The sequence below is a fragment of the Panicum virgatum genome, chromosome 6N (assembly GCF_016808335.1).
Source record: "Panicum virgatum strain AP13 chromosome 6N, P.virgatum_v5, whole genome shotgun sequence".
Lineage (NCBI taxonomy): Eukaryota > Viridiplantae > Streptophyta > Magnoliopsida > Poales > Poaceae > Panicum > Panicum virgatum.
The window spans coordinates 6,394,208-6,417,558 of NC_053150.1; the positions used below are offsets into that span (position 1 = coordinate 6,394,208).

At 46.6% G+C, this 23,351-nt stretch overlaps 3 protein-coding genes across 4 annotated transcripts; 1 reads left to right on the top strand and 2 right to left on the bottom strand.

The window, feature by feature from the left end:
- Positions 1-1,121: 1,121 nt before the first annotated feature.
- Positions 1,122-8,712, bottom strand: LOC120678364 (protein PAF1 homolog). Its single transcript, XM_039959511.1, has 12 exons — positions 7,698-8,712; positions 6,983-7,051; positions 4,899-5,006; positions 4,616-4,796; positions 4,456-4,535; positions 4,223-4,342; positions 3,823-3,928; positions 2,727-2,813; positions 2,578-2,643; positions 2,411-2,485; positions 2,161-2,313; positions 1,122-1,750 (listed from the first exon to the last, which is right to left on the bottom strand). Exons 1-12 carry the CDS (start codon positions 8,426-8,428, stop codon positions 1,643-1,645), a joined length of 1,884 nt encoding a protein of 627 aa, XP_039815445.1. The 5' UTR covers positions 8,429-8,712; the 3' UTR covers positions 1,122-1,642.
- A 6,227-nt stretch (positions 8,713-14,939) lies between these two features.
- Positions 14,940-16,123, bottom strand: LOC120679387 (brassinosteroid-responsive RING protein 1-like). The gene has a single exon (XM_039960975.1). It carries the CDS (start codon positions 16,018-16,020, stop codon positions 15,508-15,510), a length of 513 nt encoding a protein of 170 aa, XP_039816909.1. The 5' UTR covers positions 16,021-16,123; the 3' UTR covers positions 14,940-15,507.
- A 5,651-nt stretch (positions 16,124-21,774) lies between these two features.
- LOC120679487 lies at positions 21,775-22,993 on the top strand. Of its 2 annotated transcripts, XM_039961091.1 has the most exons (4): positions 21,775-21,909; positions 22,026-22,137; positions 22,452-22,629; positions 22,714-22,993. In XM_039961091.1, the coding sequence occupies exons 1-4, from the start codon at positions 21,907-21,909 to the stop codon at positions 22,754-22,756; spliced, it is 336 nt and encodes a 111-aa protein (XP_039817025.1). In that variant the 5' UTR covers positions 21,775-21,906; the 3' UTR covers positions 22,757-22,993. The 2 variants fall into 2 exon arrangements, 1 of the variants encoding a protein (XP_039817025.1); XR_005677205.1 differs by having other exon boundaries at positions 21,776-21,900; positions 22,452-22,993.
- The last annotated feature ends 358 nt before the right edge of the window (positions 22,994-23,351 follow it).

The following is a 23,351-nucleotide window of genomic DNA, read 5'->3' on the forward strand; positions in this document are numbered from 1 at the left end:
CAACTTCTAGCAAACAAACAAAAAGTTCAATAAGCACTGACGAGACAAAGTAGCATTCAAATAATCCAATATTTCAAATACTAAATCCAAAATGAAATATAAGTATGTCCAATTCAACAACTGAAATTCTAAAATATGACCAGCCAGGACTAACAAGAATGGAAAAAAGAAATTATGTGAATTGCAGCCTGCCAACTTTGGCCATGCAAATAACTATCAGCACAAATTAAACTGAATAAGTTACTTAAGGAGCTGGTAAGAGGTAATAAAAAAATCTCCAATCAGGCACACATAAACATGATCATTTTTCAAAAGTATCCGATGGCTCCAAAAATTCTAGTCTCTAGAATGAAGAGGACAGTATTTGATGGACCTACAATTCCAAGGACCTGAAGAAATTGAGTAGGTGCACAGGGCGCAATAACGATGCAACATGTATCTCAAAAAGAATGCATAATATAGAGGTTGCAAGAATCCCATAGTTATAAATGACTGGTAACAATGTCTTAAAGAGCATATGGAAGTCATGTCTCATGTTAAAGTCCGTATATGATTCCTGGAGAGGAACCATGGTGTTGGACAAGAGGATATCATACGTACCAATTGCTGTTATTTGAGGGGAATCCAATACCTTAGCATCCATAAAAAGTCGCCAAACCTATCAGCAGGTGAAAATAATATGTCAACGTTGAATGCCATCATAAAAACTACAAAAATAGATTCAATAGTACATTAATAGTAGATGAAGGACAAAGGATACCTGGATGCCACCACAGGAACTGATCTTTGCAATCTCAAGGGCTGAAGATGAGGCAAATACAGCTACGGAAATAAACAGCTGTCTCCTGCATATCAGCTAAAGCCTGAAGGTTTGCTGTTACCACAGCCACTAAAACATTATCAACAGTTAATACCACACCGGTATAGCCATCATATCATCGCCATTATGTTATGGAATAAAATTGCAGCACAAGGACCACAAAGATCTGTTTGATAGTTACTCTTCCATCTAAACAATTATTTTTTGGGCAAGAATTTACTGAAAATGAATGTAATTACACAGACTATACCAGGCGACACATGCATATAATCTCACAATCTTGGAACATGTGGACCAGCTGTTTATTCTTCTCATCTTGCTGCTCTAATTTTCACAAGGTGTTCATAGTGCAAAAAGATATGAACTTCAATATGCAGATCATCAGGAGTGCCAGAAAAGAGGCAGCTAGCATAATATGATCTGTCAATCCTAAGGTAAATAATTGTTGTACTTACACAATCAATTGTGGTGAAAAGGCAAAAAAAAAAACAATGTGCAAAATGGGAAGTCTATATTATCAAAACAAAGAGTTGAGGATCACTCCAAGAGTTCAAGACCCGAATTCTTTACAAAGATGTCTCGCTTCCTACCATCACTACAGAATCAAAGTCTCGAAGATCGGCTGCACTCAGCTTTGCTTCACATCCTTTCCTTCAAAAACCATCCAAGCCCGAATGCCTTCACGCTGTCAGGCATGTCTCATTGCATGCCCATGCACCATAAAACCACATATGAAGGCCCCACAGTATATGCATGAGATCTATAGCGCTTCATATGTGCTGATCAAATTTGTTGGTGCAAGATAAATGGTTTATTAGATCATCACTCAGAATATTCTTCTCCACTATATTGGTCGACATCTCCCCAAGAATGCTTTTGGTGCTCATCAAGATCATCATCAACAGGAGATCTTCGGCGCTTTAAATTCTCCTATTAGGAAGAAAACCTTAAGTTAAAAGGTCCAATGGTACATGTAATGCATAAAACAACTGTTTTTTATTCTTTTTTTCATTTCATGTTTTGAGAGTGAGAATAGTTTGAGACTGCAAGAGAATGGTATTCAATAGGGGGGGTGCTCATCACATGTTTATCTTAGTACTGTGATCGAGTAAAACATGGAATAGAAAAGGAACAGAAAGCGAGTAATATTCTGACATAGCGATCACAGAGATTTAGTCATTGTGACAGCAATAATGTTAATTAATAGCAATAATGTTGGACAATAGGTTCAGTGAGAAAAATGATTACATAAAATACTTAGAGAAAAAGAACTTATTTGGTTTAAGTTTTAGCTAAAAGAGAGATTTCATGACAAAATACAAGGAAGATTGAACCCATACATGCATGCTAGAAGATTCTCCACGCTCCATGGTACCACCATGAGCTGTTCTGCTCACGGTAATTCGGGAAGGCACTGGAAAATGCTCAATTTCATCCCCAGATCTCCCCTCCTTAGCTTTCTTCTTCTGCAAAACTAGCTTAGTGGGAAGAGGCTGCAAAAAGGACATAAAAATGGCATCGGTTTACACTACTGTGCAATGAATCATTCCCATACATCAAAATTAATTCAGAATGAACATAACAAGTTACCAAATATCTTGCACCCTCCTCCTCATCAAATGTGACAAGGTATGTTGTCGGGTCATCTTTATCATCTCCTCTTACCTGAATCAGAAACAAGAATATGTATGTACATATGTGGAATGGATGAGTATTGTGCCACCAGCTAATAGACACAATCAAAGAGTAACACATACTTCCCAGTGATATTCTCTTAGCCAAGAATACTGGATATCATCTTCATCATCCAAGTCTCTAGCAAGCTGATGAAACCACAATAGTTCCCATCAGAAGTAGGTAGTGCATAACGTTTTGAATACAAAATATACCCAAAACAAAGTCATACCTCATGGGGTGCTGGGGCCATGTATGCCAAAAACTTCTCTTGTTTTGTAGGGTCTGTACCATTGACACTAAAACTTTTCATCACAGCCTGTCATGAAAACATAAAAACATTTCAAATATAAGGGAGGGCATCACCTAGGTGTAGTATCATTTGGGATGCATGTCCAGAAATATGTGTGGGTGTTGAAGCCCAAATCAGGTGTGGATGTCCAATTCCACAAACTATAGAAAAGAGGATTCAGAGGTTTATCTCATATATTTTTATTTTTTTAAAAAAATGAACAGAAAACATTTCTGTAGTGTCACACTACTGAGTCCTGACTGATAAATATGCCATGGATTGATTCCAACATGCATGATGCATCACAGGTTTTAAAAGGAAAAATAAAAGAAAATAAATGAGGACTGTCGTTTCCTGGCCCACTAGCCCACCTCTAACCATGACTTGCCCTAAACCCTTGTGCAGCCAACAGCTGCCATCTTTCTTCCCCTCTAGCTACTTCTCTCTTCTTTGCCAACAGTGCGGCATCCACTCTAAATTCCTTGCTGCCGGCCATCACCCACAACGAGGATTAGCAACATAAAAACTGATAGGTCATGTCCTTGTCTGTCCAATGCTCACAGTTTTGCCAGAGGGCCTCAGTGGATTTGGCCCGTGTGCATGGCTGCAGTTCTCCATCTCCTGCACCAGACACCTTTGCCTTCCCTTCTCTTCTCTATCTTCCGCTCTTCTCTCGCATCTGTAGGCCTAACCTATATCTTCAAACCTTCAGCTTTTACCTTTGAATTGATGTGGCTACGAGGTGTCTGGTACGAGCCGCATCACATCTGTTGCGACGTACGAGCCGCATCACATCTGTTGCGACGTACGAGCCGCATCACATCTGTTGCGACTTGCGAGATGACACAGCAGTACGAGTCAACGCAACAAAAGAAAAGAAAAATTGGACAAGTCCCGGTAACACTGGTCTAGAATTCCATGCCATAAATTTGAATTACACTACAGTATCTCCACTACACTATACCCATATCAAGGAGGGCATTGCAATTAAATAAGAAATCCTAGGGCAGAGAAAAATTGAGGAAACATAACTCACCCAGGATTCACATTCATCACGTACGGGTCTTTCAAGCTTGTTGTACTGCTCAGAATCAGCAGTCGGGTCTCCATCAAAATTCACCATGACAAACGGATCATCGTACCTGTTTAGGTGAAAAGAGAAGGTTGAGGAGTTATAAGTTCTCTAGCCTTCCAATATGCTTCTTAAGGTAAACTTTGGTGCAGTTATACCTCAAAAGAGGTAATGAAGAAATAGGGACAAATTCACGGATTACTGTTAAAGAAAATAAAATTTTGAACCATAAAGCAAGGGCCTTTTCTTTTCATAGATATAGTAATAAACAGGTAAGAAGGCATAGCTCAGTAAAATACCAGCACCACATCTGGTATCAAAAAGGAATAATGTACATATAAAGCAACATCTGAGAAGTAAATACCTATCAAAATCAGGTAGCAGAGGCATAACCCACTCAGCTTGCATCCCACGTTTAGTCTGGTGAACAGGCCGTGATTTGGCTGCTCTGAAGGATTCTTCAATGGCTTTGATCTGTTTCTCTCTGATATACACATGAACAGGAATATAGTGTCAATACTGCAGCAGGCATGCATGTTGCAGCACAAGATAACCTTGACAACCCAAAGAGGAGTGTGAATAAAAGGAGAACCAAACCTATCATTAAGACTGTCCAGGAAAGCATTACGGCCCATCCTTGATTCTCGCCTTTCCTTCGCCTGCTTCTCAGTAAGGGACTGCATAGCCAAGCAACATATATTATATGTTAAGTAATGTAGTCTTGCAACATAAAACTCAGTATGCATTAGTGCATTACCGTTTTGGCTGCATCAGTACTCAGTGGAGATATATATTGTGTTTTGACCAGCCAAGAAACACCTTTGTCCGTGGGCCTCTCCTTTTTCCTTATACCTTCTTGTTTAATAGGGGTGAGGACCTCATCATCTCTCAGTAGCTCTTCGTCTTCAGGAGCTATGGGTGGCTGAACAGCAGAGGGGCTGAGACATGTTTGGTACGAGTTAGGGATACTAGAATGAGTCCTCAGAGACACAGATATCAGACACATGAAAACTGGTACAGTACTTTGGTCTAATCCTTACTTGTATACACTCATGTCAAGTAGGTCGAGAGGTATCCCAAGGTCCTCTGGGACAATCATTTTAGGCATGTAATTTTTCTCCAATGAAGTTATCCTGTATTTGGTATATCTGAAAAGGAAGCACACGGCAAAATAGAGTAAGCATAGTAGCCTCCAAGATAATTTTAAAAGCTTTTAAAATGGCAGAGTAAAGGGTCATTGAGAGCAACATAAAGAGTCAAGGCATAGTAAGCTTCCAGCAAACTGCAGGTAGCATAAAAGGAAGCAGAAGGCTATGGAAATACTCTACAACAGTAAAGCAGAGTAGCACAAAACACAAAGCATGGTGGCAGTGGCACAGGACAATTATGTCATATTTATGACTTCACGTAACGTAAGTTTACCAAATATAGATCAATGCAGAAATATTGAAATTACTGATTTCAATTTTTGGTAAGGTGAAATGAGCACTTCTAAGGCCAGTCTCAGTGGGGGGTTTCAATGTGTTACCTAGACTGCCACGTCAGCTTTTCAGAGAAATGAAACTAGCACTCTCAGTGCACAGTTTCATCACATGGTTTCATAGACAAAATGCATCATTTAATATGTACCTTATGTTGTGATCAAATGTGCCATAAGAACTCTATGGCCTTTTGCAATTGTATCTAAATAAACGTTGTTGCCACTCAGAAATTAGACTTGCTGATAGAAATTAGACTTTGTTTTCTCGTTGGCTGTACTCATGAACTTGCTGATAGAAAATTAGACATGCAGTACTCATTAACTTGCTAAATGGCTCTATAAAGGTCCAGAAATTTCGAACTTGAGTAATTCAATTGTAAAAAAATTACTGAAAGTCTGAGACAGCAAGCATAAGCAGCAAGTCTGAGACACAAAAAGAAGTAAATTATTATATAGAAATGCACAAATGGCTGCAATTGCCAGGAAACACAAAACGCAGGTTGAAATTGCTCAAGAAAGCAATGCACTGACGGATCCCAGCAGGTTGACTTGGTGGTGGGGCTGCGGCCCGGCTTGCAGTAGGTCACGGCCGGATCTCCCCACGACCACCAGCGTGGGGCTGCTGCTCCCATGGGCTCCTGCCGAGGTCGCGGCCGCGACGGGGACGGGGAAGACGAGCCGCAGATGCCCTTCTTTATCTCTGATTGCGAATGGTGGAGGCCGGATAGGAGGAAGGGGGCAGGCGGAGGATGGGGAATAGGGAGTCTCTGAAGAAGACGAGCGCCGCCGGGATACGTCAAGCCGCCGCCTGACATCTCCCTCACCGAGGTATGCTCCAAATTGCTATCCTCTTCGCCAGAGAAGAGGGATTTGGAAGTGACGGATGATTTGGAGGCGTGCGAGTGCGAAAAGGGAAGAAAGGGGGAGCGCGAGCGTGGGAGGGGGAGGAGGCGCGGAGCGCGAGCGTGGGATGGCGGCGGGGGCGCACTGGATCCCCGATGAAACGATGAAGCTCTCAGTGCGGGTTTCATTCCGTTTCATCGGACTAGGTAGTCGTGCCCGAGCCGTTTCGTGGTGATGAAACGATTCTTTTCTCTCCCCTCTTTAATAGACTGCCATGTCAGCAAAAATGTTGATGTGTCAAGAGTTTTAATGCTCATGAAACTCCCAATGCTCATGAAACTCCCATGAAACTGCATTGAGACTGGCCTAAGAGTAGTACAGAAGAAACCTCCAGCAGGCATATGGCTTACCCATGTTAGCACAGTAAAACCCGCTTGCCTATAGTCAATTCTTCAAATCAATCTAGCCATCACCCCCCACAAATAATCACATTAGGCATCAGTGCAACAGGGATGAATGTGTGTCCTTACCCATTCCATAGTGCATGAAATGAACAAACAATTGACTATACAACAGCAAAAGTAAGGCATAACTTCGCAGCCAGCAGAAACAAAAAACAAGGGTAGGGTTATATCTTCTTTATGATTTATACAAACAAAAGTGACTTTCCTCGTAGGTAGATCAGCAAAATTGAAATGTGACTTGTACTGTTGTACCACTCCAAATATGCCAATCACTAGTAAATGTAGAAACAGAACAAAATAGCACTGAAAAAAAGGAGAGTATATTAATGATGCATACCGGTCCTTATCCTTATTCAAGGGCAGCCATTTCAGCTGGGCACTTGGATCTGGAAGTTCATTCCTAAACCTGTTTTAACCAAAAAGAAAAAGGATAATTCAATTGCACAATTAATAGACATAGATCACTGAGATTTAAAATATTTGATACAAATTAGGATCTGTCCAAGGCTCCATAAAACATGTACATATCCAGAAACTTATTTTAGATACACAGGTAATGGAAAAAAACTGTTATTTTGTCAGAATAACACTTTTCATACAATTCCTAAGTCTTAACGTGCCTGCCCTGCTACAACTCATAACAAAAAAAATTGCTCAGCAGACCAACTCATGAACCTTTAAAGCACTATACTCTCAATAGTTCGCCAAAAGAAAGCAGAAGTACTTCTCTCCAAGCACATAAAGAAGCAAAAAATCCAATGAAGGCATGAAGCTACGAAACAAATTCAGAAAAGAATGCTCCTTTAGTCCCAACTGCACTAGAATTCAACAATAATGCACTAACTTCTAGTACACAGCCTGTGTCACTCTCACTAATTGGATGAGACGCGTGGCCAAGTTCTACATCCCTAAGGCATGCATGACCAATCACACACTAAGTTACCCAACCACATTCTGGGAATTGAAATTCCGGCGCAAACACACTTTAAACCTAAAGGAGCAAAACTGTCCCCAATGAGTAATTGCAAAGATCAAAAGTTGGCTCGACTTACTTGTGCTTGCACAGGAATGTTGTTGGCTTTTTTAGCCTATTCTCAAACCTCTCGGCATTAGGCGCTGATGCTGGGCGAGACCCAGTTGCTGCTGCCCGAGAGCCACCCGGTGGGTGGTGGTGGCGACTCTGCGATGACGGCTGCTGCTGTGAAGTGCGCACCTGCTGCGTCCTCTGCAGAATGGTGGCCTGTGTCTGGCGCATCATCTGCTGTTGCTTCCGGTCCTCCACCCGCTGCTTCTCGAACTCGCGCTTCTTCCGTGCACGTCGCTCCTCCTCTGTCTCGGCCCTCGGCAGCGCGGCCTTAGGCCGCTGCTCCTTGGGGGGCGGCGGGGCCTGGGCAGGCGGCAGCTGGGCTGGAGGCGGAGGTGGCGGGGGCGGGGCCGCAGGGGGAGGGGACGGAGGCGGGGGTGGCGCCGAAGGGGGAGGAGGTGGCGGGTTGCTGGTCCCGCCATAGGGCGGCGGCGGGGGCTGGTAGTACATCTGCGGCGGAGGTGGGGCCTGCTGCGGGGGCCCGGGGCCGAAATTGAACTGCGGCTGGTGCGGCGGCGGCGGGCCAGGTGGTGGCGGCGGCGGGGCACCCGTGTGGTAAGGCGGCGCCGGCATCCGGCCGTACGGCGCCTGCTGGGGCGGCGGCGGCGCGTACGGGTTCATCTGCGGCGGGAAGCCGCCCTGCGGTGGCGGGGGCGGCGGGTGCTGCGGCGGCGGCGGGTACGGCCTGTACGACGCCATCCTGCGGCGGCGGCGGCGGCTGCTAGGGTTTGCCCGAGCCCTAACCCCAGCTTACGGACCTCGAGCCCGCGGCCACCTCTCGCTCCCCCGGCTCCTCCTCTCTCCACCGGCGCCGCCACCGCAGAAGCTTCTAGAACCGCGCGCCCGGAGCTCCCGGGACCTACTCCACCAGATCTACGGCGGCGGCGTGCGGGGGCGCGAGGTGGTCGGCGATTTGGCGAGGAGCAGATGAGAGGGTGGAAGCGACGGGGAGCTTGCAGTGTGTTTTGTTTCACGAGCACTCGTGATTCTGCCCGAATTTTGCCCCAAGTTTGAATTGAGTTGTCTGAATTTTGCCAGGATTTGCATATCAATTCAGATTTAGGCCTGATTTAGATGCAAAAATTAAAATTCCAAAACTATCACATCGAATATGTTCGGCACATGCATGGAGATTCAATCTAACGAGTCTAATTAGGCCATAATTAGACACAAAATTACTACAGTAAACATGTGTAATGACGGATTAATAGTCTTAATAAATTTGTTTCGTAGTTACATACGAGTTTTTTATGATTAGTCTATACTTAATACCTCAAATGTGAAAAAATTTCCTTTCAAAAAATTTACAGGATACATCTAAACAAGACCTTAGAGCATCTCCAAGAGACTATGTAAAAGGAGTTGAATAGATTAAAAATAGATAAATTCACTTAAAATCAGCATCCAACAGCTTCTCCATACTACTCCCATCGCCATCCCGATCGGCATCCGAGGTCCCGCGCATGGCATCTTTGCCAAACGAGCCTTCCTCGCCATCTCGCCTTCCATCTCGCGCCCTTGCCTCCGATTTGCCCCTCCCTCGCCGCGCCTCATTTCTCTTCCCCGCTTCTTCTTCCTGCTCGGCGGCGGTGGCGGCCGTCGGCTTCGGCACCGGCGGGGAGTACGTGGCCATGGCGGAGGCGGCGGCGGTGGCCGTCGGCGGCACCGGTGGGGAGTGCACGGCCACGGTGGAGATGGCAGCGTGGCTCCTTCCCGGCGCTAGCTCCCTCAAGGATTCCCTGACAAGCAACACGGCTCCGTCAAGGGATCCTCGGTGGTACCTCGTGCGGTGAAATCAAACGACGCGCCGCGTGGGACTTCACGGCGGCTGTGGCGATCTCCTCCCTGAGCTCATGCGAGGAGGTGGTCGGATGCGTGGTGCCGATGCGCAATGATGGAGGCCGGCCGGACGCGCTTCTCCTCGAGCTCATGTGCGGCGGCGGCTAGGATTTCTGAAATTTGATGATTTTGCATCTATGGTTACGGGATGGGTAGGAATTTGAACTTTTGGCTCCCCTCCTTCTAAATGCTCTGAGTGATAAATCTGACCCTAGATGTATGAAATTGAAACTAATTGTAGGAATCGGGCCAAATAGTGGTGAATTTGGGGCCTAATCGCCATTAACAGGTGAAAAAACACGGGGAGAGGTCGATGAAACAGCAAAAGAGACGACAGAGCTGGCAGGCGGCACCCGAACTCGACGCCCCGCTGGCCTGCTTCACGGAGGACGCGGCGGAGTGCAGCGGCAACGGACAACGAGGGCTAGCAGGCGGCGGCTGAGCTCGACGCCGGGGACGCCCCGCCGACCTGCTTTGCTAGAGGACGCTCCGCGCGCGCCGTGCCAAGTCGGTTGGGGAGAGGTCGAGGGAGAGGATAGTTTATTTGAAGAGGCAATTTGAAGAAGTTGTTGGGTACCTTATCCTATGGAAAGCTTTTTATTTTTTACCTAGTCTGTTTATCTCTTCATTTACCTAAGAAAATTTGAGCTATTCTGTTGGAGTTGCTCTTAGCATTTATAAACTTGGTGGCTTCTGTGTTCTTTGCCGGAAAACGGCATAGGACACATCTGGAAGTGGAGTTGGTGACGTCAGCTGGACATGCTGCAGGTTTAGTAGGGTTAACAAGATAATGGCATAAAAATGGTTGCTTTGAAGCATCCTATTCCTTGTGTCCTTTACACTTCTCTTTTCTCTCCCTTTTTTGGCATGTACGTTTTTACACCTTTTCATTTAAGTGGTTTCTTTTATTTTGGTTGTTATGAGGAAATCTCAAACATGGGTCTTATTTTTTAGTGGTTGTGTCCGTCCAAGGGTAACTTAAAAATTGGTACTTATTGTAAGTCAGATTTTTAAACTACCAGAAGAATATACCTGAAATTAGGGAAAACCCTACCTCATTTTTATTTGTATAATTGTGCAATGGACTATTTTGAAGTTTTTTTTTGAAGTAGAGGTCCAACTACCAAATCATGCATGTACCTCCTTGTGACATGGCATAGACTACAAACTATGATAAGCTAGCTAACACACAATCACTCATCTTGTACCCTTTGTTCATCTTGAAGAGTAAATGGAGGGTGATCTTTTCAGCAATGTTATACATGGGATATGTTATGGGGTGTAATTTGGAGTTACTACATTAATATGCCCAAGAGGTCCAAGACTAATAAAAAAAACTTGACCTGCGGGGAGAAAGACCACCCCCACGGCATTTTATTAAGAAAAAGACATTCTCACACAGGTCAAGAAAACCCCCGAACCCCTGCCCCACCCACACATAGTGGCCTATCGCCTTGTGAGTTAGGCCGGACCCAGACTATGCTTTGGACATGGGGACAGACGAGGAGATTTTTTTACTCCTGCACTACCAGCCGGAAATCCGGCCCCGAAGGGGATCGAACCCCGGCCGGCAAGTAGGGGCGCTACTGAGCGCAGCTAGCCACTACAGCTTCGCGGCCGCTCGCGACTAATAATACATACAAGCAACACAAAACATAATATAAAGTGTTAATTTTCTCCTTAATGTCATCATGCCATTTTGTCGTTCTAGGATTGGGGTTGGGGTGGAGGGAAAAAAAGAAATCCATATCATAACTGGTTTTCTAGTTTGCCCACCTCTATTCTATGAGGGCATCAATGCATGATTTTACCAAAAGGGTGACAAAGTGCACTTAAATCAAACTTTAAGCAACAAAATATTTAAAAAAGGTTGACTATGTATTGATGTTGCTCATGTCATCATGGTGGTCGAGGAGGTCAAAATCATGAGCGGGGTAACCTAGAGATCTTTGCATCAATGTTTAGGAAAAATTCAGTTCATGGATCTTGTGTGAAGAAGCGAGCATGATCGGATCTATGGTGGCAGTTAGAGCTAGTGGGGAGGAACATGGTGATTATGGAAAACAATTTATCAAAGAAAGTAGCAAATTCGACGGCTGTGGCGTCCTCGAGAGGTTGACGGAGAGAAGGGCGGACCTGCAATGAGAGTGTTATCTAGAATAAAATGTAGCTCTAACATCCTAATCATTCGTTTCACCCATCTTGTTACATGCTTTTTTTTTATGAGAAGTTGCATGCTTTTTCTCTTGTGACAACAGTAAAAGTGAGAGGATGAGAGCATTATGTGTAAACACCCCTTTTTAGGGGTGGTGTACTGTGTATCAGCCATTTAGACTGCAAGGCACATCACAATGTTTTCCGCAATGTTTTGCGAGTGGGTTTGCAATAGACTCACATGCAGAGGCAGACCCAGGACTTGAAGATTGGGTATTCAAAAATTCAAAAGGCAAAACAAAATGATTGTTTTATACCAATTATTAACATTTATACATTTGGTTATACCTTTAAATGCTATAAATTAGCAAAAATAATGAATATTCAAAGAATACCTTAAATATCAAGTGGGCTCGCCCCTGCTCGCATGTAGATATTTGACGTCAAGCCCAACACGACAAGACTAGGTGCATCCATAATCCTAAAGAGGCCTATAGGCACATCCTTTGATTTCCCTTTCCCTCCTCCGTACAGTTATTTTTTTTAAAAAAAAAGAAACCTGCCAAACGAACCCAACGAAAGAACAAAGAAGTTTCGTGGATCCCTTTCGGATATATTGCATTGTTCAGTTGGTTTGTCAGCCAGCTAACCAGTAGTGTTTTTCTTTCATACCAAATCAGTACCAGCCACCAGCCAGTCAGCAGTATTTTTTTCTTACAACAAATTAGCACCAGCTACCATCCACAACCATCCGAACAGTATGTGATAAACATGTGAAATTCATGTGGTCCAAACACTACCAGATAATCTAGTTCCAAACCTTTGATGCCTCCCTCCGCAACTCAATTTCAAAATTTAAAAATATTGCAAGCTAGGAAGCGTACGAGTCCTTGCGCAGCTGGTGGGGCAGCAGCTCGAGTGACAATTATGCTTGAGCCAAGCACAAGGCAGAAACCCTGTAGCTGGGCTCGCTGGCTTCTGCTCGCACAGTCACACTCACTGCAGCTAGCTCATCCGGTGCTGAACTGAACTTGTCACTGATGAAGTATTGAATCGCTGCCAGAAAAAGAACGGGCCAAAAGTCCACACGGGCCTGTCAATCTGTTCCGTTCCCAGCTTACGCTTGCACAACAGGCCCAGGCCAACCAAGAACACCGCGAAAGGCGCGCATGCTAAAAGGGGGCGAGCAAGCTCTGCGCAGCAGGTGTTTACTGCATCTGAACTTCTGAATATGAACCTTCGTTGGCCAAGGATCTCTCCCTTGGGCTGCAACTGCAACTTTACCACCACCATTTCTGTAAACAAAGCTCATCAAGACCCTTACCGGGAGAACTTTTATAGCACAAAAAAAACCCGAACGAATTGGACATAGTAGATTCTTCAGTTCTTCGGAGCAATAATCAATCAGAAAGCATTGCCGATTCGCCGTGTGTGGCTGGAGTTACCCTGCAATCGCTTTCGTCCCGGTGTTCATCTCCCCTGGCTTTGATGCCAGCCATGACAGCAACCACACGGACAAGCAAACATGACAGGAACAGGACGCAGGAAGAAGAAGAGGGCGGCGCGTGCAGCTCATCACCGCCGTCTCGATAGTCCGGCGGATACGTGACGACGCCGGCGGCTGTGCTCCCGCGCGTCCGTACTCGACTGCTCGTACTACGTGGCACTGTGGATCGGGAGGCCTCCGACCCAGTTCAAAAACTGAAGCGAAACCCTAGTTCTGACGAGACAGCAGCAGCGGCACACGGCTGATTTGCCCGCGTCCGTGGCCGGAGCCAAAGAAATTGATGGCATGGTACACACGACGGGGGATAAGGTGATTGCCTCATTCCTCAACTGAAACTTTTACATTTTGACCCATTCTTACTTCAGAAATTACCACAAGGTGCAAGATCATACGTGCCGGATAGAGAAGATAAGCACAGCATCAAAGATTTTTTTATTTTTACTTTTTTAATGGGGGGGGTCTCAAAGAGAGCATTCCCAAAGGTTTATTTTAAAAAAATGTTTTGGGAAAAAAAGCCAAGCGTTAAAAATTGGACGGTGCCTCGTGCTACAACCCAAATCGTACTATTTTTTTCGCGACCGTGCCTGAGCAAATCGTACCATTTAAGTGGTATCATTTCCTTTTGGTTATTTAAAGTTCTTTTTAGCGCCAGGGAGAAAAAAGAGTATATTTTATTCTAATTAACTACCAACTTATATCGCATCGTTGCACACTAAGCAAGCAACATCGAAAAATCCAAATTAAACAATATTTATCTCAAAACTAGGCAAAAGTGTTGTAATTGTCGAAAGAGTTTCAAGTGAGCGGTGCAGCCCACCTCAATCTGCGCCATCGACTCACCATTTCAATTACGACAATCCAAACTTCTTCTTCTTCTTTTTTTTCTAGATTTTCAATAGCCCTTTTACATGCATAGCCTTGTCTAAGTTTCTTGTTTATTACCCCCCCCCCACACACACACCACCCCCCATCCAATAAAGAGTGTTCCTTTAGAAAATTTCAAACATATTACTAGCAGTGAGAAACGACTGTCTTACCCATAATTGATTATAGCCATCGTGATTGAAAACTATGCTGTCTATTTGTTCCTTAGATCATTAATAAATGCAAATACATTGAAAATAAAAAAATAGTATCTACTTAATATTTAATTGGCTCCATACTTTTTTCTATACAATAATTTCTTGATACTTGATATTGCATTAATTAGACGAATCTAATTCTTAATGAACACTCTTTGTGGGACTAAATTTGAATGCTAAAGACAAAGTGAGTACTTACAAGGTACTCCGAGATAGAATCCTAGCACTACAAGGAACACCGTCCATTAGTTTAACAGCCTCGCTGATGTACAAGTACTATGGCAGCATCATGCCTACGTATCCAGGGAGCTAGTGTGGTGGCTACCTAGGCGCTTGCACGTTGCGTTAAGCAAAGGCCCATCCTGATTGTCCCCCTACACACTGCTTCAGGCCTGATAGCCCCCTAATCGCCAAACATGAGAGGAACATATCTATTGGGAACCCCAATAATATTGGTGGAGATCCGCCCATCCACTATTATATATACATATACAACCAGCCAAATTATATTGCTTTTATGCTAGTGACATCACTACTCACCCAAAGGGCGCGGTGTGTTTTTTTCTTCTTTTTGTGTGTGTGTAGCACAATTAATCAAGCACATACACATGTTGAGAAGACAAGCAAGTGATCATGTGAGAGACAAATTATTTCTTGCAATATTGTCAAGTGGAGGCAGCTATGTACAATGTACATCTCTCTTGGTTCCCCTCACAAATTAGGTTAACAATAAAAAGGGGAGCCCTCAGAAAGAAAAAAAAAGGGAAAATGAAATTAATTAAAAAAAAAGAGGGAGGAGAGAGTGAATTGGAGTTGCCGAAGAGAAGAAGGGTGGAGGGGATGGATGGATGGATCTATGCATTCACCAGATCCAATGCAGGTAGCCATCCCTGTCCTCCTCATAATTAGTGCCTCACCTACCAGTAATACTCCACCACCTCACACTCACTGACACCTCCTCTCTCTCTCTTCTTTCTCTCTCCTCCCCCACCTCCTCCCCCATTTCATTTCCCCCAAGAAAGGTAGCTAAGCTTGGATCCATGGATGGACGGGCCGGCCGGAAGTATGACGGGGGCGCACCAGCTGGGTAGGTAGCTATGGATGGACACCGAGCTGGTTACTGACCTGGCTCTCAATCGGGCTGGGTGGGCTCCGGTTCTTCTTGGCTAGCTGGACCGTGCGCGCGACGCGAGGTCTCAGAAGGAGAAGGGCGAGGAGGAGGAGGAGGCGGCGAGCTCGCCGGCGCCGTCGTCGGGGAGGAGGAGCGCGCGGCAGAGCGGGCAGGTGGCCTGGCCCTTGTCGACCCACTTGTCGATGCAGGCCTTGTGGAAGGCGTGCGCGCAGTTGCCGAGCTCCCGGACGCGGTGCCGCGCCTCGAGCGCGCCCAGGCACACGGCGCACGTGGCCGGGGCCGGGGCGCGGCGGGCGCGGAGGAGGTCGGCGTACCGGACGGCGGGGAGGCGGGCCTTGATGGCGGCCGGCGTGGGCGGGGGCGCCGCGGCCGCGGCCGCCTGCAGGGACGGAGGCAGCGCCCAGAGGTCCGGCGGCGGGGCCGCGAAGGCCGGGTGGTCGTCGGCGGCCGGCGGCGCCGCGAGCCCGAGCGAGGAGAGGCAGAGCAGGACGGCGTGCCGGAGTAGGTCCAGCAGCTGCAGCACCAGGATGAGCGGCTGCGGCAGGATCACGCAGTAGCACACCGACGGGAACCCCATGGCCGGCCGGCCGGCCTGCTCGCCTCGCTCCTTTTTTCTAGAGAGAGATGGGAGCGCCTAGAAAGAGAGAGAGGTAATGGAGGAGGAAGAGGGAGGAGGAGGAAGGGAGGTGTGGGGTCTATATATAAGGCTAGCTCCAACGGAGCCCCCTAAACCGCCCCCACCCTACGTAGGGGGGGTTTTGGGGGGAGCGAGTCCTCCAACGGCTCCCCCCACTGCTCCCCCTATATACGGGGGGAGTTGAAACTCCCCCCATGTATAGGGTGAGTTTCAACTCCCCCTATATCTTTAATCACTCTGTTTTTTCACGATATTAATCTCGTTTGAGCCCCGTAACACGATGATAATGCGTATTATGACATTACAAATATTGTATGATTTTTTTAAATTCAAAAACGTTAAATAAATAGTTAGTTAATGAGTGATAGTATATAAGGGGAATAGATATGGGGGGAATGGTTGGAGAGAAGGAGTTATAGGGGGAGGAATCTTTTGGAGGGAGGTAGTAAAATATAGTAAATAGTACGTTTGGGGGGAGTTGGATGGGGGGAATGGTTGGAGAAAGCCTAAGAGAGATGGACCCAAGAAGGGTTTGTTTTGGGGGCATCTATCTATGTTTGGAGGGGGCTACCTAATAAGAGCAACGCTACGCATACAAACAAGTATGCCACATGGGTGTCGAGCCACCATCATCCAGCGGCAACCGACCAGCGGCGTGCACGGTTGGAAAACTCGTCAGACTTTTCTCTCGCCATGACAACGATAGTGTTACACATTGTTACAAGAAATCTCGATCGAGAACGTTTTAGATAGCATGTGTTTAGTACTTAATGGATAGTCCCAAGCCGAGGATGAGCATGCCATCTTAGGATGAGCATGCCATCTTATCCGATTGTCATATTTTCTTAAATTTATCGGGTTTGGTAGACTTCTAAGATGGCAAGGATGATGTGAGCTAGTTGACGCGAACCAAATTGATTGGTGATGCTTGTGTATATCAGCCATTCTAGTTCTATCACTCGAGATTGAAGAAAAAGCTATTTTGCTGCACTACCTGCTATGTAAAGTACAAGCACGCATTCCCAATATCATCTGAATCGGCAATTCGGCTTGTCATATGTGTAGGTTCCTCCTCTGCCGCGCGGCATCATTTTGCGCACTTGGTAGGAACCTGTTGGTGCGCGTAGCGGATTCGCGTGCTGTTTGTTATATGGGTTGCACGTACACGCACACATGTGGTGTCGTGGGGGCCTTGCCTTGACTGCTGCCTCGCTCTACACATGCGCCCGCCTTTAGTTCCCAAAAATTTTCACCCAAAAAATTTCACCTCCCCTTTAAACACATGTATGAAGCACTAAATGTAATTAAATAACAAAACTAATTACACAGTTTGGATGTACATGACGAGACGAATCTTTTAAGCCTAATTAGTGTATGATTAGCCATAAGTGCTACAGTAACCAATATGTGCTAATGATGCGGTCAAAGGCCTCAAAAAATTCGTCTCGCGGTTTCCAAGTGAGTTCTGAAATTAGTTTTTTAATTAGTGTCCGAAAAATCCTCCCGACATCTGGTCAAAGGGATGATGTGACAACAAAAATTTTTTCGTTTTGCAACTAAACGCGCCCTTAGCTGTGCGTGAGCGCCGGCTTGGCTGGCAGTTTGGCTCTGCCTGCCTGCCGGCTGCCGGCCGGCGTTGATCGGGACGGGGGGCAGGTCGCCGCCGCCACCGCCGCCGGCCGGTGAGGATCGGAGGAAGAAGAATCTTGCTCCCGCGGCATGGGTTGGGTTGGGTTGGGTGATTGGACGGCCGGGCGGGTGGGCAAGCCATGTGTGCGGTAGGGCCGGGCGCCCCCGTGCTCGCCGCAGGGGGGGATCGGGAAAAGCAGATGGGATGCCCACGCGCGTACACGTACGAGATCACGGCTCGCCAGGTGCCATGGTTCGCTCTGCGGTGATCATTCATTCTTCCTCCTCTCCTCAATAATGCAGCAAACAAACCTGCTTTATTTTTGCTAGTACTAGTAGTACTGCAAATTCAAAGCAGGACCTGATCGTTGTTTTCGTCGCGAATCACGTCGTTTTTAGCTGTATTTATGGTCAAGGATACCCAATAGTACAGTGAGACGGCATTGGGATGTGAGGTTGAGTTGCACAAGTTTTTAATGATGCTGTTTGGATGATCAGCAGCAGCAGCAGCTTGATTGCATGGCCATCTAGGGGTTCAGTTCAGTTCAGTTCAGCTGCAGCAGCCGGCGGTCCAGCGCCTGCCTGTTGGGGAGCGGTGGCTCCACTTTACCAATCTCAGCTCAGAAGGCACTCACCATGTCAGAAGAGTCTCTCGAAAAAAGATACCAAGTCACCATGAGAATACTCGTTGCTCATTGACCAAGCTCAATATATAGATTGAGAACAGAAGATGGTGATTTAGAAAAAAAAAATGAAGAAAGATCAATGATGCTTGCAGCTGCTCGACCGGTTGCAGATCACAGGCATTAAAAAAACTTCGAATGTGCATTAGTCAGTCCTATATTGTAAGATTATTTTTTTAAAAAAAAGTGCCGCATCGCCGGTACTTGATTTGATTCCCCGTCAAGATACTATGCTAGGACGGTGAACAGCCACCAGGACCGTCGCCAGGGCCTGAAAATTCTGCCGCGATTAAACTATCTAGTCCCTGCTCATCGATCTATCGAAGATGGACAAGTACCTGCCGCGGCATCATGCATCGGTGATCGTCGGAGAACACGTAGCCAAGAGGATCGGATCGGAGCGAAGGGAATGATTGGACGGCGGCGGACAGATCGACAGGGCACGCGTGCGCGCGCATGGGCGCGCCGGCGGGCCGTTGGACCACCAGTTGGCTGCCGCCGTCCGCCCCGGCCGGCCGGATTGTTCTCTGCCAATGATCCGCCCGCCGCCGCGGCGTGTGGGGGTGGGTGCCACCGGCCGGACGGGGAGGAGATGAGGCCCGCCGGCTCGCTGCCGGTGCCGTTTGGACTTGACAAGCCACGGCGACCGGTGGGTGTCCGATTTCTTCCCTGTCGATAAAACCGGGGCCTCGATTCGTCTGCTCGCGCTAGTTCGTGCCGTTCGTTTTGCCTTTGTACCAAAAAAAAACACAAAAAAGCAAACAGGCTCCCGTTACTTTTTTTTTGAAAGAAAGGATCCCGTTACTTTTATCACGAACAATAGCAATGCAATTAGCAAGGGAGGCGGGAGTGGAGCTCCCTGTTCAGTGTGCACGGCGAGCCTTTGCCCGTACCCTCTTGCCCTGCAAAAGCAGAGCACAAAGCGAACCGACCCAACCCAAGCCATCACCATCATCACCTCATGGCCTACTTAGTAAGCCCTAAGGCATCATCATCAATCAAGCACAATCCATTAGCACACAAAAAAAAATATATTGTATGGTTTGGAGACAAGAGGGGACAAGTTTTTTTTTTTTGATAAGAAGAGAGGAGGAGATGGAAGAGAGGAGGAGATGGCAGCAGCACTAGTATAGATACTTCTTCGTCTTTCGACAAGGTTGAAATAATGCCAATGGTGCGTGGGCCCCATGTCCCACCCGGCAAACCGTCATGGCCCGGGCCCACGCGGAGGCTACCGAGTCTACAACCATCGTTCTCAGTTCTCACTCACAGGAGAGCCAGCCATTGCGTGCGTGTTCACTCCGGCCGGTCGAAAGACACGCGAATGATAACGACGACGATGATCCGTCGTCCCGTCTCCTTCTTTGTTGTTGTAATTATTATTAAGTTATTTATTTTCCAGGGTGAATTCTTTTATATGAAGATTTTTTTTTTGGGCATGGATGATGGGTCTCTGTCTAGCACTCTAGCGGTTGCCGAGACGTAAAGCGTGAAAGCCATGGTCCCTCCCGGCGGAAAAAGGGGAGGGAATATTTAGGTAGACCAGCACATTCTTCGCCGGGGCAAGCAATGGTTGTTTCTATCAAAATCCATATATGCTGCTAATCAAGGCCAGTTGAGTAGACTGATTGAGCTTCGAGTGATTAAGCTAAAAGTTGTGTGGTTAGATTACAGATGACCACGGATCAATTGTGGTGCTCCTCCCTCTGTTTCATGAATAAGCGATGTATTATCGGTGTTTCTACTAAGTCCGCTGCTGTTGGACGGCGTGGAGGACGGTCCCGCCAGTGCGGCCTAAGCATCCAGTTGGCGCAAGGGCTACTCTAATATCTGGTCCCTCAAATCCCATGCTGTCATAATATTACCTTGCTGCGTGTCGGTAATTCGATATCTTCGAAAACGAATTCGATATCTTCGAAAACGACACGACTGGTTTTTTTCCTAGCAAAAATGGGAGTTACCTACATTTTTGTACCTTTTTATGAAAAGGAAATGTGTAACATCCCAGTTTTCATCACTATTGAAAGAAATGCAAGGCAACTCTGTAAAACATTCTCCACTAAGTAAGAGTGAGATATTTTTCATGGAGTACTCTAGAATTGGTAATAAGTAAAATTTTGAAAATGTTTTTAGGAAAAATGCTAGTTAAAGCATAAATGGGAGTTACCTACATTTTTATACGTTTTTAGGAAAAGGAAATGCTAGTTAAAGCAGTGGTATGCTGATGTACAAAGCGTCACCCATTTGCGGCCAACTAAGGGGAGGATTTGATTAGGTCTAGTGCGGGCACTAATCGGCACGTTGCCTTGTTCTTTAATCGGGGCTTTGCTTTGGACCTTTGGTTTGCTTGTGGCAGCTGTTTTTTTTTGTACGAGTAGTAACCTCCCTGCGTGCGTCACGGCCCATCGATGGCGTGGCAATGATGGTGCCGGGCGCCGGGGAGGCGGGGACATGGAGCCAAAACGGCCGGGATTATGTTAGCAGTCTTAGCACTAGTGGGGAGTCTGCGGGCTAAAAAAGCTACTAAAGCCTTGTTTAGATGCATAAATTTTTGGATGTAAAATACTGTAGCACTTTCTGATGTAGAATAAACAGGGAGGCAGGGAGCAGAAGTGAAATTGTTTGGTAGTAAAATTTAATAGAATTCCCTTGGCAAAAGTTGCAAATGGAGCTCTACAAAAAAGGCCGTCGGCGTGAGCTGCTGTAGGAGTAATTTCTTTTTTAATCTCGTCCTACTCCTACCAGCCCGTGCCATGGCATGCTCGTGCGCTTACGTGAACAGTGTCAGGCCGGCACGACGACGCACGCGCCGGGTCCGTCCGTCCGGGCTAGCCACGCCACCCCCATCGGCGACACGGTCCGGAGAGCAGCGGCGCGACGCGGGACGGCCGGTGCACCCACCGCACGTAGCAGGTGGCCGCGGTCGACCGAGCGATCCCCGTCGCGTCCGGTGGCGGAAAAAAATGGGGTGCGCCCCTCGCGCAAGGACGCCTCCGTGCGCACCCCGCTCGATGGTCGCCACCCATCCCAGGTTCGCATCCGAGAGTCCTGCGCTGTTTCGATTCCTCCTCGGCTCGGCAACCGCGCAGGAGGCCCGCTTGGCTCCAATCGCTCGGCTTGGCTCCGCTCCAATCCAACGCCCGCTCGCTCGCCCGCTGCGGATCCCCTCGCCGGAGCCGCCGCGTCCCCCACTCCCGGCGGTGCCCCCGCTCCCACGCGCCCGAGCCGTCTTCCCCGTTACCTGCCACTTCTGCCTCCCCGCCGGCCGCCCTCCCGTCGACCACGGCCGACTCCGCCCGACGGCGCCTCCTCCCCTCCCGGCGTCCCAGCCCCGCGTCGCTCATGGCCGCGTCCCGGCCAGCCACCGCTGGCCCGCCCGCAGCTGGGAGCGGATGCTGCTGGCTCCCCATCCAGCCGCTCTCCCCGTCCGTGGCCTCTGTTTGCTGCCTCTGTTTAGTACCTCTGTTTGCTGAATTGGCCAGGTCGATTGATGTGGTTCCAAGTTTAGGTAACCATGGTACAAATTCCGATTAACTCAGTAGCCAGTAAATTCCAAAGTGGTTTCATACTGATACTCTTCATAAGGTCTATTGATGTTGACATACTTTTCTCTTTTCATTACATGGTTTGCAGGAGAGAATTTTGTTCACAGTGATAGGACATGGTGATTTTGATGACTCACCTGATCTTATTCTGACAGAAGATTTCAGTGGTGTGAATAATGCTGGTATGGGAGACTTAACACGTGAGTAGTTTGTGTTTTTTGTTTATTAGAATTGTTTTGAGAGCAAATTATTGTGACACACTACATTTCATCATGTCCAACTCCAAAGAGGCACCTTTATAATCCCAAATTGTCAACTCATCTCTGTCAATATAATGGAGTCTGAAACTGCATTTACTAATTTGAGTTTGAGTGTTCCTCACCGACAGTAATGCATATTCAGAAGAATATGATGTTTAGAAATATAAATTTTGAATGGTCATTTCAGTTTTCTCTGTTTTCCGGTATCACAATATTTTATATAGTCATCATTCACCATGACACTTCTCATGCAGGAGTTTCCTTCGTAAGGAGGTCAAAATGGAGTGAGTGGTTTTTGGATACATGGTGGAACCAGACTTCATTTATACAGTTTGGTTCCACAAAAAGTGGAGATAATGCAGCACTCAAGCATCTAATTGATCACCTATCAGCTGAAGAAATGCAAGCGCATGTTCGAATAGCAAAAATGCAGTGCCTCTTCAATTCCTACTCTTGGGTCCTCACATGGAAGTCAGGTTGGCCAATTAACTGACTATCTCTGTTTGCAACTGGTAGATGGACAGGGCTTCGATTCTTGGAGACGCAATTGAGTACCTGAAGGTGTAACTTCCCAGAAGTCATCGGAGGAAGACAAGGCAGAGGCAAGTTTTGAGCCATCAAAATCAATGCTTCTCCTGGGAATCCATAGGAGGAAAATGAGGAGAGTGTCAAGCCATCGGATAATGTTGTTACTCTAGAGAAGCTATTGGAAGAAGATGGGGCAAGCATGGAGCCATCGGAAGACAATGATGCTCTTGAGGAACCAAACGAAGAAGAAAAGGCGACTCACAAGCTGTCTGAGGACAAAGTAGCCCTTGTTCAACGTTACGACTGCAAATTGTGGCTAGTTATTTATATGTAGTTAAATTTTGCATGATTCATCACTGCATACAGGATAAGGCAGGCTGACAATCTGATGTATATAGTGTAGGGCTCAAATTGTACAATGTATGGATGTATTACAAAAGAGATATTATTCTAAAATAAATATGATTGTTCTTCAACATATTTGTCGTTCAGTTTGTATACAATGACAGGTTTCTATTTTGGTTGATTCAATTTAAGACCCAAGAACATTGCAAGGGATATGAAAAATATTGTTCACTCAAATGGATGACAAGTTCAAAATGGGGTATCCTATATAACAGAAATGT

Bases quoted from the DNA above. Each gene is read 5' to 3' on its own strand.
- LOC120679487 (XM_039961091.1), top strand. The intron at 22,138-22,451 runs GTGAGTAGTTTG...CTTCTCATGCAG, and splicing joins TGGTATGGGAGACTTAACAC to GAGTTTCCTTCGTAAGGAGG. The intron at 22,630-22,713 runs GTGCCTCTTCAA...TGCAACTGGTAG, and splicing joins GTTCGAATAGCAAAAATGCA to ATGGACAGGGCTTCGATTCT.
- LOC120679387 (XM_039960975.1), bottom strand. From the start codon at position 16,020: ATGGGGTTCCCGTCGGTGTGCTACTGCGTGATCCTGCCGCAGCCGCTC.
- LOC120678364 (XM_039959511.1), bottom strand. From the start codon at position 8,428: ATGGCGTCGTACAGGCCGTACCCGCCGCCGCCGCAGCACCCGCCGCCC. The intron at 3,929-4,222 runs GTATTTACTTCT...TCACCTAAACAG, and splicing joins CTGCTACCTGATTTTGATAG to GTACGATGATCCGTTTGTCA. The intron at 2,486-2,577 runs GTATGTGTTACT...TTTCTGATTCAG, and splicing joins TAAGAGAATATCACTGGGAA to GTAAGAGGAGATGATAAAGA.